At 40.8% G+C, this 13,993-nt stretch overlaps 1 protein-coding gene across 3 annotated transcripts in view; it reads right to left on the bottom strand.

Moving 5' to 3' along the window:
* The window catches only part of JADE1 (jade family PHD finger 1), a 78,341-nt gene that overhangs the window by 14,032 nt on the left and 50,316 nt on the right, over nucleotides 1–13,993 (bottom strand). For all 3 annotated transcript variants that reach the window (XM_044429702.1, XM_044429703.1, XM_044429705.1), the window contains 3 exons: nucleotides 11,275–11,442; nucleotides 9,957–10,073; nucleotides 2,210–2,737 (listed from right to left, as the gene is read on the bottom strand). In XM_044429702.1, coding sequence (XP_044285637.1) covers nucleotides 2,210–2,737; nucleotides 9,957–10,073; nucleotides 11,275–11,442 — 813 coding nt within the window. The remainder of the gene's footprint in view (nucleotides 1–2,209; nucleotides 2,738–9,956; nucleotides 10,074–11,274; nucleotides 11,443–13,993) is intronic.

Here is a 13,993-nt window from a genome sequence, read left to right as displayed (position 1 = left end):
AGAAGATGCAAAAGACTGCAGCAACAAAGATTTTTATTCTGTACAGAGTCAAAAATGCCTGATGTTCAAGCTGGATCCCCAAAAGGAAGATGCACTTGAGATCATGTTACAAATATCTACTGGCTACTGGAGTGCACCAAAGAATTTCAGAAGACTATCAGTCTAAGTTTTCTAGACTAGAGCAGAGCTTTTGACAGTGTGGCTCACAATTAGCTATGGATGGTTCTAGTGCACCCCAGTTCCTGATTCTCCTGATGCATATCCAATATTGTGGACAAGAAGCTACCGTTAAGGCAGAATGAAGAGAAACAGAATGGTTTCCTAGAGGCAAAGGCATCAGAGAAGGGTATAGTTCCCCTTCTTTTTAATCTGTACACAGACTATATCCTAAGGAAATAGAGAAGAGTTAGAGAAAGGAGTGAAAACTGGCAGAATATAGTGAAAACTGGCAGAACAGTTCCAGAAAGAAGCAATGCATTGAAACGAATTCTTATGGAAGTGAAAGAAGAAAAGTATCAGCTGAACATTCAGAAAAGAAAGATAACTACAGAAGTATTGTACAACTTTAAGGTCAACGATGAAGAAATTGGAATGTTTGCATATCTTGGCTCAATTGCCTATTCAAAAAGAGATTACAGCCAATAAATTAAAAGACTGAGGCTCCAAAGGGCAGCGATGAACAAACCAGAAAAGATCATCAAGTTTAAGGGTATCTTGCTGGAAACCAAGATCAAGATGATCCACACTATGGAATTCCCTATCACTATGTATGGTTGTGAAAGGTGGATGGTAAAGAAGCTGACATTCAAAACATGGTGCTAGAGAAGTGCTTTGAGAACACACTGCACCAACAGAATGACAAGTAAATGGGTCCTGATCAAATCAAGCCAGAACCTGCACTTGAACAAAAATTACAAAACTGAGGCTATCATGCTGCGGGCTCATCATGAGAAGGCAAGACTCACTGGAGCGGACAAGAAAGCTAGGGAAAGCTGAAGGCAGGAGAAGAGGGAAACCAAATTTGAGAATCGATTCCGTAAAGAAAGCCAGTCTTGGATTTACAAGAATTGATCAGGACATTTAGGAGGACATTAATTCACAGGGTTGCCGTGAATCAGTGACGACTTGACAGCATGTAACAGCAGCAGCAAACAGAAAGATAAACAGATGTGGGAGGAGGCCGTGGTCTTCTTGCTCTTTTGTGCTCAAAAGCCATAATGTCTTGTGGGACCATCAAGATTCACAAATTTACTGTGGAATAATAAGCCTTCTACTCTAAGATTTCTTTGCTTGCCCCAAGCATTCTGTTTTCCTTATCTGGAGGTAGGTCTGAAAGACCAAGGAAGTTTGGGTACATGGAGAGTAACTTTAAAGCAAGCACAAATGGAGACACTGCACAGTTCTGTCCTGACAGCAAGTAAGAGGTTAATTAGCTTGCCTTTTCTACAATTTGTAGTAATCACTTCTAATTACACACAAATATTTACATATGCAAATTAGCACGTGCGCAGTTGCAGAATTGTTTGTCTTATGGGTCAAAGCCTTAGATCTAGTCAGTACCTAGCACCACCATGAAAGGGAAAGCCCCAGATGAGTTCATACAGGTGCCCATCCCACTGACGTAACTTGGGGAGCATCCTAAGGCAGAACACTTCTTACCTCTTTATTTCAACTGTTTCCCCATCCTCACCCTAGTTTGTACCTCTTAAATGGGAAGAATTCTTGCAGGTTGGGAGGCAACAAACATGAAGGGTGTGGATACAAATCCCTGCTAATCACTGTCCCATCATGCAGTGCACTCCTCTACACTGAGAGGAGTGCCAGAAAAGAGAGAGAAGGCATTTTTCCCCAAGCGTGTGCTCCCCAGATGTTGTGGATTTCAATTCCCATCAGCTCCAGCCAGCATGGCCAATGGACATTCACTCCGAGAGCTCTGCTCCCAACATCTGGATAGCACCTGGTGGGAAAGGCTGGAATAGAAGTTTCAACTCAAGTCTGCAAAATTAAGAACTCATCTTCCGTAGTCACTCTGCCTAGTGGCCACTAACTCTGTAGGCCAGGATCTCGGGGCCACGTAGACAGCCAAAGGTCTGTGTGTCTATCAGCTACACAAAACCTAATTTCAGGAATTTTGTGCCTGATTCTACACATTTAAGCATCAAGTTTCTTCCCTCTGCATTCCACGCCTGAATGAAGCACAGCAGCTTACCCTCTCCAAATCCTGCCGGAGGTGGGTGAAAAGCTGTAGTCGCCTGAACAGAACGTCCTGCTCCCGTTTGGCTAGATTGTCCTCTTCATCTTTCTTTGGGGTGATCAAAGGTTTGTTGAAGTTCGATTTCCTCTTTAGCTTCCAGTACTGATACAAGAATTCTACCAAGTCCTCTGGAAGCTGCAGGGCCTTGGCCACTTCCGAAGCGTTGACAAAGGCGTAAAATTCATCCTCCAGTTGTTGAAGCTTCTGCTTGCGAACACTGACCCTGTGAGCCTCCTCATGGTTTTGATCCATGCTGTCAAAGGGCTCTGTGTGAGCAGGAGAGGAACTGTCCTGTGCCCCATTCTCAGTCTCCTGGCTGGTGAATTCACTATTTTCTTCATCAGGCTTCTTCGTGGAACTGTGCTTTGGGCAATAGGATTTGAACTTGACTTCATCGTTGTCAGCCAGAATAGTCTTCATCTCCAAGCCACGGTCAAATGCACAAGTGACATGGAAGGCTGTACGGCAATTTTTCACTGAACACTGCAGCGGTAGGGGAAAAGGAGGAAGGTTAAACAACAAGGAAAACCAGTTTCACCAGCCAGTGCTGTTGATATTGTGCTACAAGTTGTCTATGCCAGCATAACATAATTTATATTAGCAGTGGCATCACACTAACATATTGCATGAAAGGTTTGTAAGTTTGTACATAATTGTGAAAGAACAAAAGTTTTTGTTGAGCTGACTCAAGTGCAAGTAGAGGTGAAATATAATTATAATCAAAGCCACTTAAATCTGAAGAACTCTAAATGAAATTTTGCAGCAGGAACAATAATTTCCTGCCTCTCCCTCCTGACTGCAGTTTCTTGGGCATCCCAAAAAGTAATTCCTGACTGTCAAGGGACCTTCCATGATGGCACTCAATGTAGTGTGAGGGCTATAACTGCAGAGGGTAATAGCAGTAAATCAGCCAACCAACACCCCCCCACACACACACACATCCATTTTGTGAACAGAATTACCTAAGAGAGTAACATTTTGTGACAGACAGAATTAGCATGAGAATTAATCTGTTTGCTGCAACTCTTAAAATGCAACTGGAGTTCTAACGGTATAAACCATATTTTGCATCACATTCACTATATGAATCAATAGATATATAGATCCAGTTAATGACACAAAACTAACTATACTCAGTATGTTCTGTATTGTGCATCATAATACTCATCTTTCTAATATCTTAAAAATATGAGGCATGCCAAGATCAGCACCCTGTCTAACAGCACAGTCTAATACCTCAAGAAAGTTCCATAAGGAGCACATGATAGTGGTATTCAAGCCCTGTTTTTCAGCATTCAGTGGTCAGAGGCATGTTATTTATTTAAGGTACCTACAGCCCTGGTTTCAGTGTAATTCACCAGGTATCTTAAAATGTAAGTTTTAAAAATGAGCTCATAAACTGCAAGCATAATATAATATTTAAAACTAACTGTAAATAGTGCCATCAAATTAGCTAAGCTATCAGAAGAGAAGCTGTTTAGGAGCCCAGATGAACAGAAGTGTTTTACAGTGTCACAAGTCAAATTAGGAACAAGACAGCACCAGCCCCAGAAAAAACCTGCTCCTGATTACTATCCATCCCTCCTCTGAAGGTGGAGTACCTTCTCCTGTAGATTGCAACCAAGGTTTAGTGTACCTGAAAGTGTTTAAGCTAGCTACCTCCAGCAGACCAAATAAATAGTCTTCCAGAACAGTGCAATTCATGCTACTTGCTGTCACAGAATCCTGTGACAGAGGTATAGTGCATGGTCTGCAAACCCATTAATACTGTAGCACTGTACCAGGAGTAGACCTGCTGATGAAAAACTGAATGGGAAACTACTAAAAACTCCACATAAGCCACTCTTGAGTTTCAAAAGAGCAGAGTTACAAAGAAAATAAACACTTCGGAACCATTCCCTCTCTCAAACCTGCTTCTCTCCATGTCACTTTGGGCAGCTGCTAATAGCGTCTGTATCACAGCATACTCCAAGGCATTAAGGGGGAGAAATTTTGCTTTTACCCCATTGGCAACTCTCTTCTCCCCTTTAGGGCCCTCCTCTGCCAACTCCAATGGGTAAAGTTGTAAGAATAAAAGAATATTACTGACATCTGCGATTACAGGAATATACCACTCATAACCTGGATGCTATCTATCCTGAGGGATACTCATGCTGCTGAAGAATATTTATACAGCTCTTTTGTCAAATGAGCCAATTATCCTGTTTCTCAGAATTTTGCTATTCACATTGACTCAGCAGCCAGGTGCCAAAGAAAAGCACTCTGCAAGGTTCAAGCTGCAGATGCTTCAGATAAATCTACCTGAATATAATCAAACACTGAAGCATAATAAGATACACAAAGAGGTGTACTGCCCTCTCACCTTCCCCAGTAAACTTTCTGTAACAAACAGGGCATCAGATCTAATGAGGCTGAACAGGTTCTCCAGGCAAGAAAGCTCCATTTTATTTTGGATTATATGCACCTGCAATTTTATAAATCTCTAGCTTAGAAGGCATGGCCAAGATCTATGACTAGGAAAGAGATCTAGCTAACTTTGAAGTGAGGGGGGAATATTTCATGTAAACGGGGTCCTGCTACCATCTGAAACTACTAGGGGCATCTTTTAAAAGGAAGCATAATTAGAGCCATTACCTTACGGTTATTGGGTGGAATGCTACAATTCTTTTACCTACAAGATGCACATACACAAATATATATCAAAACGACCAGGCTGGCTTTTTTTAGCCTGCACACTGCTCTTCACCAGTGCAGAGATTTCAGCTTAACTGTTAACACACTTACCGAAGGAGACAACTTTTTGTCTTGATTCTGAGTAAAAATCCCCTGCCTTCAGTGCTGCAGACTGCCCATTTTAGGACTTTCTTTTAAAAATATAATTGAAGGAGGAAAGCACCAATGTGCTCTACCCTAGCACAAGATGCAGCTTTAGCTGCAGCATCATGTCTCTTCTCTGCCCTCTGCTCCTGCCCCTGCATGTAATGCAAGCTGGCTAGGGCTGAAGGGAATTGCCATCCACCAACATCTGGAGTGCCAGATACTCCCGACCCCTCATCCAAAGTTGAAGGTCACAATGTCCAGCTATTTTTCATTCTCTTGCTCTTTCTGGCATAAAAATATGCCCATTCAGCATAAAAACTACAGATGTGATAGTTCCTAGAATGACAATTCTTTTGTAATCAAGTAACTGCCCAACTTTTAAGTGATTAACTTAAAAGAATCAACTATACATACATTTGTGACTGAGATAGGCAGTGAGAGAACCTTGTCAGGTTCCTTGAAGGAAAAAGATAGTTCCTCCTTTGTACAGTACCCCTTCCAACTCAGGGCTCTCTCCTACAACTCTCCAACACTGATGGGAAAGTTATGAAGTTAACCTGGCTGAATTGTCTGCACTGTGACACAGCCTATCACTTACACACATTTCTCTCAGGCTCACCAGTGAATCAGGAAGCAAAATACTAAAGCTTAATGAAAACGAACATGAAGAACATTAAATAAGTTTTACTGGAGCCTTATATGTCAACTCCCTTTTAAAAAGGTGAGGGGGCATGTAACCTGTACTTTCTTGCATGGCCATGAAATTTGAATGTGGCAGTCATAGGTACATCTCTACTTAATCTGGATCCAGGCAATCCCTTTAGCACAAATATTATGCATGACCATTTAAAGGTGGAATGGCTTTGTGTGACCTTGGTTCTTAAACAGGATTTATAAATTGGCATGAAAACTTTCCGGTGTAATCCAGGCAACTTGAACAAACACTACTCTGCCGGAATATGCCCAAGCAAATATACCGGTGAAAATCTATCATTTGCACAGTCTTTTTCCTGAAAGAGCACTGGTAAATCTATACTAATGTCATAAGTAATGCTAGAAAAGCAGAACTGGGATCTCTCCTCAAATACATGAGTTTTAAATTATTACCACCACCATAATCTCCAAAGTGACAACAATATTTTCTGCATGCTCTCATTCAGATTCTCAACACTGAAGGACTTTCAAATACGGAAGTGGAAGCACCCACAGGTATCTTTACTCAGGATGAAACCACTGCACAGTTATTTCAAGAAGGACGCTGTGGATGAAGTTTTCTCCTTTTACAAGCAAAAATGTAAGAAACCAAATGCAATGACCTGTATGGTGCTATCTTATACAAGATTAGGCAGAAAAAAGGTTTTCAACTCCCAGCCTGCCTCAGCAGTGTAGCACAGTTGGCTGGGACATACTAGGAACTGAAAGCCTTTTTTCTGTAAATGTACATAGAATCACTACTTTAGTATTTATTTATTTATTCATTCATTTGCACAGTGGGCACCAATTACATTTCTATGGGTCATATACTGTGCTTTTGTTTTACACTGCCTTTGGAAGGGGAACAGCAAACAAAGCCTCTGGCAAAGTACTTGAAAAGCTGCCTGGATTCACTTTCAAATCTCTGGAGTATCGATTCACAGCAGACAGAGACACAAGAGACACAGGAACATGAACTAAACACACACCATTTAACACATGCCCTCATCCTATGGCCAAGTTCAGCTTTCATGGTAGCCCTGGACAAATCACCAAGAAGCATTCCCAACTTCCCTTGCATAAGAGAAGGGGGACATTGCTCATTCATAAGCCTGCATTTTTCTCCATCTAAGCAACAGTTTCTTTTATAGTAAAAGGCCAAAAGAAAAACAAAAGAGAATATTCACAGGTTAGCTCTCCATCCAGGTAGGAGTTCTTTTATGTCTATGCATCAACCAATTATTAACAGTCTAGAATCCAAGTATTGCAAATGATTCTTCTACACTAATAAATATTTGATGCATAAACATGAAAGAACAGCTAACTGAACAGTGCACTAACATAAAGTGTCTTCTTTTCATATAAATCTATCACAGTGAAAAAAAAATCTTTTACTTAGGAAGCTGGGAGGGCTAATTAGAAGATGAAGAGTGTCTTATAAATGCTCCCGAAGCTCTATTATCATATCCATGTACACCTGTCATGGATACTTAGGATGCAACTCTATGCAGAAAATTCTCAGAAAAAAATGCCCTAAACTTCCTGGCACGCTCCACCCAGCTGTGCTGAGAATTGTATGCTGGCTGGGGCATCCTGAGAGATATAGGACATTTTTCTGTTCGGACATGCACAAGACTGCCCCACAGTTTGCCTCAGGTACAAACAGTGGCATCACAACCTGTGCCAAAACCTCCTTTACAGGAATGTTCTGCACCTTGAAGTAGTTGTTTCAGTTTGTCACCTCATCCCTGTTCCCACACATTGATTCTTTTTGTGTCACAAGATAGTGTGTTTAGTGCTCAAACTTACAGGACATGTACAATCATACCGGGTCATCACACACACAAACGATTAATTCACATGCAGTGTGCAAACAAGATGTGTGGACTGTAAGACATGATCCAATTATTGGAACTGGACTGAGTCAGTCTTTTTCCACAAACTTCCATCTCCAAGACAGGCTAAGATTTGCATATTTTTAAAAAATGCTAAAGAAATTTGTGCATTTTGCGCGATTTGTGTAATCTGCTTAACATTATGCAACTTGTGCAAATCACAACAGATTGTGCATTTTGAGCAAACTGGTACATAAAAAGAATATGACTCTAATCTGATTTGCCAATTAGTCAACTTGCGAAATTGGCACCTGAAATGCATTTCATTCTTGAGCTATTTGCCCAAATCATCTAAGAACCATGTCTTTGGGGTGCAGATTTGTGTGACCTGGATAATTTTATGCAAATTTCCTTAGTGCATGTATCTTCCATAGCACTTCTTAGTAACAGAAATCTGCAAATTGGCTCAACTTACACCATAACAAGTCAGCACCAGTGCAGAACTGGAAAATTCATCAGTTTCACCCTCCATCATATACTTCATGCTCACCAATCATTTTGAACCCAGCTGCATTAACAAACCACAGTTTGCTAACCAGTGACAACTCATGAAATGAAACCAGGACTCTTTGTGAAACATGAACTGTGTTGTGAACTGTGGGTTGTTCACTGCTGACAAGTCATGGTTTGTTATTGGAGCTGGTTCAGATGACACAATAACCTACATTTGATGATACAATAACCTACAATAGCCCAGACTGAATGACAACTCATAGTCAATTCAAACTCAACCCTCAAGAGTGAGTTATCATATGAACCCAGCCTGTGGATATCAAGGCATGGAATGATGTGTGGATTCCATCAGCTTCTTATAGCAATTTCAGTAGCATACTGAAAGGAAGGCAGAAAGGAAGGCATAGCCTAGGACACAGGATTGCTCATGTCACATGTGAAAATCTTCTTGTACAAAAGTCCAGAAAATCTTCTCGTACAAACGTTTGTTACATAGGACTAGAGACAGAGAAATCTCTATTTCACTTTCTGAAATGTCCACTTCTTTTCAAGCATAGGAGTGATTCATCCAGTTGCTTTATCATTTTGTTTAGTATTTTAAGCCCATATCAAAATGTGTATTTTCATATGGGCTTTCCCAAAATATACACCATTTTGTACGCATTTTTGCCATAGATACATTTGTCAAAGTATGCAATTACATGCATTACATTTGTCAAAGTATGCAATTTTGGAACTATATTCATTGAAGAATAATTAGTACTTAGTTTAACTTTGCTTAACCCAAAACACTCAGGTTTCCATGTAGTGCAACAACCTTCAGTCAATTGCAGGTTGATTATGCAACGCAAAAAAATGACTCTCACATAGCACAATTTATTGCCCTCTCCTAAGCATTTGTTCTCTAAAGGTCTGATAACTGAGCAGCTCATCAAGTAGAAGGGAGGTGATCATTGTCACTAATCTATCTTGTGATTAAATCAGAACTCTAAATGGGCCAAGAAAACAAGCCTGGACAAAAACAATGGTAGAAATCTTAGATTTATTGCTTGGTTAATACTAAGCAAGTTAATCACAGTAGATTTTTAAAATAAATAATATATTAATATTCCCTGTATTAATCAAGTGTCTGTTAAATGGCTTGTAGTGGTCATACATGTGGTCTGGACCTGGCTACAAACTCACGTGTTGATCTGTGCCGAACTCTAGCTTAACCAAAGAGAAAAACAATATACTGTTTTGTTTGTATCCACACTGCCACTGTAGATTTCAATTAAAAATAATTTTCAAAAACAAAAGGGAATAACATCAGAGAAGTGGCTTATGGGGTGATGTGCATAAATGGCACACCTGGAACCAGCAAACCATGTGCACCCAATATTCTGGCACAAAGCAGCCAAGAGAAAAGAGGATGTAGTCCAGTACACAAAAACATCTTCAAAAAGAAAAAAAAGTATAGCAGGAAGTATGAAATGATACCACAAGTTTTGAAACTTTATTTTCTTCAGACTCCTCACACAAAATAGATTTCAGAGACCACTACAGATCTCAGGAAACCATCTGGAAAAGTTCGGGATGATGTGTTAATCAACCATTTAAAGCAAAGGTTTAAACTGAGAGTCAGAAAATGGCATTCAAACTCAGAGCAGACCTGGCATATTCTAATCCAAAGCAGCTTCATATTAAGACTTCAAAACCGAGCTCCTGGTATGCACTCTTATATGTATTTCATGAAGTACACAACAGCACAAATGAAAACTTTACTACAAACATTAGGAAAAGAAAATATTCAAGATTTTTCCAGTGAACATATATTCATAAAAAACAGACCAAATATTTACCTGTATGGATGCCCCAACCTTCTCATTGCAAAGGCTGCATACCAGGGCCCATCTGCTGCTGGGAATATGAGAGACCTTTGTGATTGGTTCCATCTTTTCTGGGCTGCCAATGCTCACCTAAGGATCAATGGATAAATAAGGTTTTCAAAAACCAAGCAGAGAACAAAGGGGAAGCCCAACTATTCTGGAGTTATTTTGCTATATGCAGAAATACCAAGTTAACTGTTCTAATGTTCAGCAGTGTTTCAAGAAATATCCCACATGAAAGCTATTTAAGAAACCATGTATTACATTTTTATTCTGTTCTTTCTTGAAGGATCACAAAAAAATCCTTCAACATACTCAATGTTTGCCTCATAATGGGTAGAAGGTAGCTGTCCAGATGTTTGGGACTTCATCTTCCAGAAGAGTCTGGCAGCATGGCCAATAAAAAGGAATTCTGGAAGTCTGAAACATTTGAAAATTTACTTTCTGTCCAGCCCTGAATGCAGTGAGATAGTGGCTTGGACCAGATGTACTCAAAAGAAATTCTACCACACTCCACAGATTCTCAACTGAACTCAAATTACTTATTGAACTCCTAAGCCAAACTAGTAATCCATTGTGTTCTTTCCTTGCATTTACACTGTAAAGTAACGCTGTACTGTATTCATGTAACAACTTGTATGAGCAGCAGCAGCAGCCTGGAAATCATATTTGCTTTATGCACAGAAGGTGCCTTCTATGTTCCAGATATGTTGAACTTCAAATCCCAGAATGTGCAGAGGCTTTCAGGGGCTGACGCCAAACATTCCTGGAGATCGACCTTCTTCTAAACACACGTATATTCCACTCTGCTTTATTCCCTGCTGCTTTCTACTGGCAACTGCAGTGCGGACATTATTTTCCTTCTTTCCAGATACCTTGTTTGGTCAGGCCCTCAGTTTGTGGTATCTGCTTGAATCTGTGGGTTCTTCCACCATGCCCAAGCTATGTTTACCTACCCCAGCAGAACATTAGAAGAATCCTCCATGGCCAGCTATATCCCGGTCTTTTATATACAGCCTGCCAGCTCACACATTCTCTGTGCTACCACTGAAAAGTCATGTCAAACCTTCAAGCCCCACAATGACACAGGCTACCATTTGTGCTTCACATCATCATCTATTTCAAGGACAATGTTGCTGGCCTGACTCCACACTAGCTGGTGTCCATGATATCTTTGATGATCATGCCTGCTATATGTACTAGTGCCGCCACCATCTTTTACTTTATACAGAAAAAGCTGTGATCTCTATTCAGAGCATGTCCAGATAAATCAGTTGTGAAGAACACTCACCTCTGGAATCCAGAGGGCACAGCTGACGTGGACCCACTTAGTCCCACTACGAGTTGGCTTCATGGCTCCACCTTTCTTGGGACACAGCAAACACTTTGGCTGAACACCTAGAGCACAGGTCCGGCACAGCCAGCTGCCTTCTGGAACTTTGAGGATGCCGTAGCACGCCTGATGTCACAACACCACAGAAGAGAAATCGAGAAAAGGAAGGAAAGTAGTATGATTCAGAAGCTGGCAGAATGGTGCCTTCATTTCTATGAGCTTATTGTTCATGCTTCTATAGCAGTTTTTATGTACGGAACACTGTTATCCTCCTCCTGCTCAACCTCAATGTATGAAGGAGGTCATTTTACAAACAGGGCACTGTGGATGAGGAAGGATCTTAATTTCAGGTGGTGAGAACGCAAATGAGCTAGTTGTAAAATTTGCTACACTAGAGCACTGTGTCAGATACATCAGCAGTACCATACCTATGAAGCCGCACAGAGCCACACGTGCAGCTAGGGCTTTGCTTGCTATGCTTACCACCACTGGCTACTTACTCAGGAAGCAAGAATTGCTGCATGGAAAATAAGGCAGCAAAGAGCCTTCTTTGAATGGTGGCCATATACTTTTACAAATTAAAATGTTATGCCATGGAATAGTTGTCACTAAAGCAGCTTCCAAGTGGTCAGGACTCCACATAGCTGTGCTGGTTCAGGAATTCACTTCCCAAAGCAATCAAGCAGGATCACATAAAAAGCACACCCATGCCTAAGCCACCCATGAGATCAGGCCAAACCATGTGCTAAGTCAATTCCAGACATTGCCATGGCACTGCAGAGCGCCAAACATGCAGAAACAAGTTTGAGTCATTGTGCCACTGTGGTCACATTTGCACCAGCTTCTAAGCTCCCCTCAAATATGAGCAAGGTCCAACACTACACTGTATAAAATGCTAGGAAGGAAGTAAAGAAGACTGATTTAACCAGCTGTGACAGGAAAGGGAAGGCAGACTCCTGCCTGGGTTAATAATTATCTCCACTGGAGTTAAGCCAAGACTTTGAAACCAAAATAAGACCATGACATATTTATATCTGTGTCCACCTGAAAGATGAGAAGGTGAAACAAAAAAAAGAAGAAGAAAAAGGACGGAGGGAGGCAGTGTTCCAACAGCACAAGTGCTACTGCTTTGCATCCTGGCTCAATGTTTGCTCAGCAGGAAAGGGTGACCACAGCTGTGGCACTCACACTGCTTCTTTCAGCGGAGAAGATGCCTAGTGAGAAGCCTTGAAATACGCTACTGTTAGTTCTGCCTTCTACCTTGTATGGTTCAATACAATTCCAAGGAACACCTATCAGCTTGTCAGGTAGGTAATTTTAAAAATAAACTAAAAACTCTAAAGTAATTTTGCAACATAAACAGTACGTGGCACTTGAAAGTAGCCCGTCAGACAGGGCATGTAAATATATTTATCCTTTATAGACCCAAGAGAGAAAAATAGCCCTCCCTTGCTTATCATACATTACTCACAAAAGGGCAAACCTGCAACTCTAGAGAATAAACAGAAGCACATGGCAGGCTTCTCCCTCAACAGGAAGCAGCCAACCGCAAATGCTGATGTATTAAAAATAGCCATTTCGCCTTTTTTTTCTGCACTGCAAGTCAAGTGTGTGTCATGTTTCTACAGTAGACTGCTGTACCATGACGCCTTGTATGCTTCCAGGAAAGTACATTATACATGCAAGCTTGCATTACGTGCTTTCTAAGGGTAAGGCTATCTACACCAGAGAGAAAGCAGGCAGGCCTTGCAGAAGAAAGTGAAGAAGAAAGTAATTAAAAAATCCAGTGATTTGTCTGTGGAACTGGGACATTGTTAAACAGTTACATTTTTTTAAAATGAATAGGAATAAAATGAGGAAGACAAATGGATAAAAATAAATGAAGATGAAATGAAGGGATATATTTCATTGAAAGATTGACCCAGGAAGCGTGGTCGGCACACAGAAGCCTTCCTACATGTAGAGGTGTGTATCTTTTGTTGTAGATACAGCCCATGACAAATGTTTGTTTCATTTTGGATAGGCCTACAAGAAAAGAAGCATCCAAAGTGGCAGATTTCTCAAATAAGAATATGTAGGAGCCAAATGGATAGTGAAAGTACAAAAGGTCAAGTTTTCATATGCACAAAGATGCAACAGGCCAGTTAGGTCTGCAAGAAACCAAAGTGAAGGCTTAAATACCTGCCACTTGAGAACTTGTGGAAAAGCTCCTTAGAGGCCATAAACCCTTTAGCAGGGCCAAAGTAATGCCCTACGGCATCTGTTAAAAAAATAAAAGTGGACAACTAGAAAGAGAAGAAACAGTAAGGAAGGAAAGTTGTGGACAACTAGAAAGAGAAGAAACAGTAAGGAAGGAAAGAATAAACAAGAAATGAGAAGAATCCCGGCTTTAAGAACATAAAATGAGCCTCAATAGAGCAAAGAAAGGTCCATTCTGTTCACAACTCAGTCAAACCACAAGTAAGAGGTGGATACAGGAGCACCTCCCATCCATGCTTCCTAGCAACTGGTGTACATAGGCATATGGCCTCTGGCACAGGAGGTAGCACTGAGTCTTCAGGTAATCACTATTAGCCTTATCCTTATGCTGCCTATCTAGGAGAAGAGAACACATGTCGCAGTGGAAGTGGAAAGAGTAGGAGCTACTTTTTTCCCATATGACAATGAGAAGGACAAA

Source organism: Varanus komodoensis, unplaced genomic scaffold (assembly GCF_004798865.1).
Source record: "Varanus komodoensis strain SLA01 unplaced genomic scaffold, ASM479886v1 scaffold2, whole genome shotgun sequence".
NCBI lineage: Eukaryota > Metazoa > Chordata > Lepidosauria > Squamata > Varanidae > Varanus > Varanus komodoensis.
The sequence above is the reverse complement of the archived record's forward strand: the minus strand, read 5'-3'. Positions and strand labels throughout refer to the sequence as shown.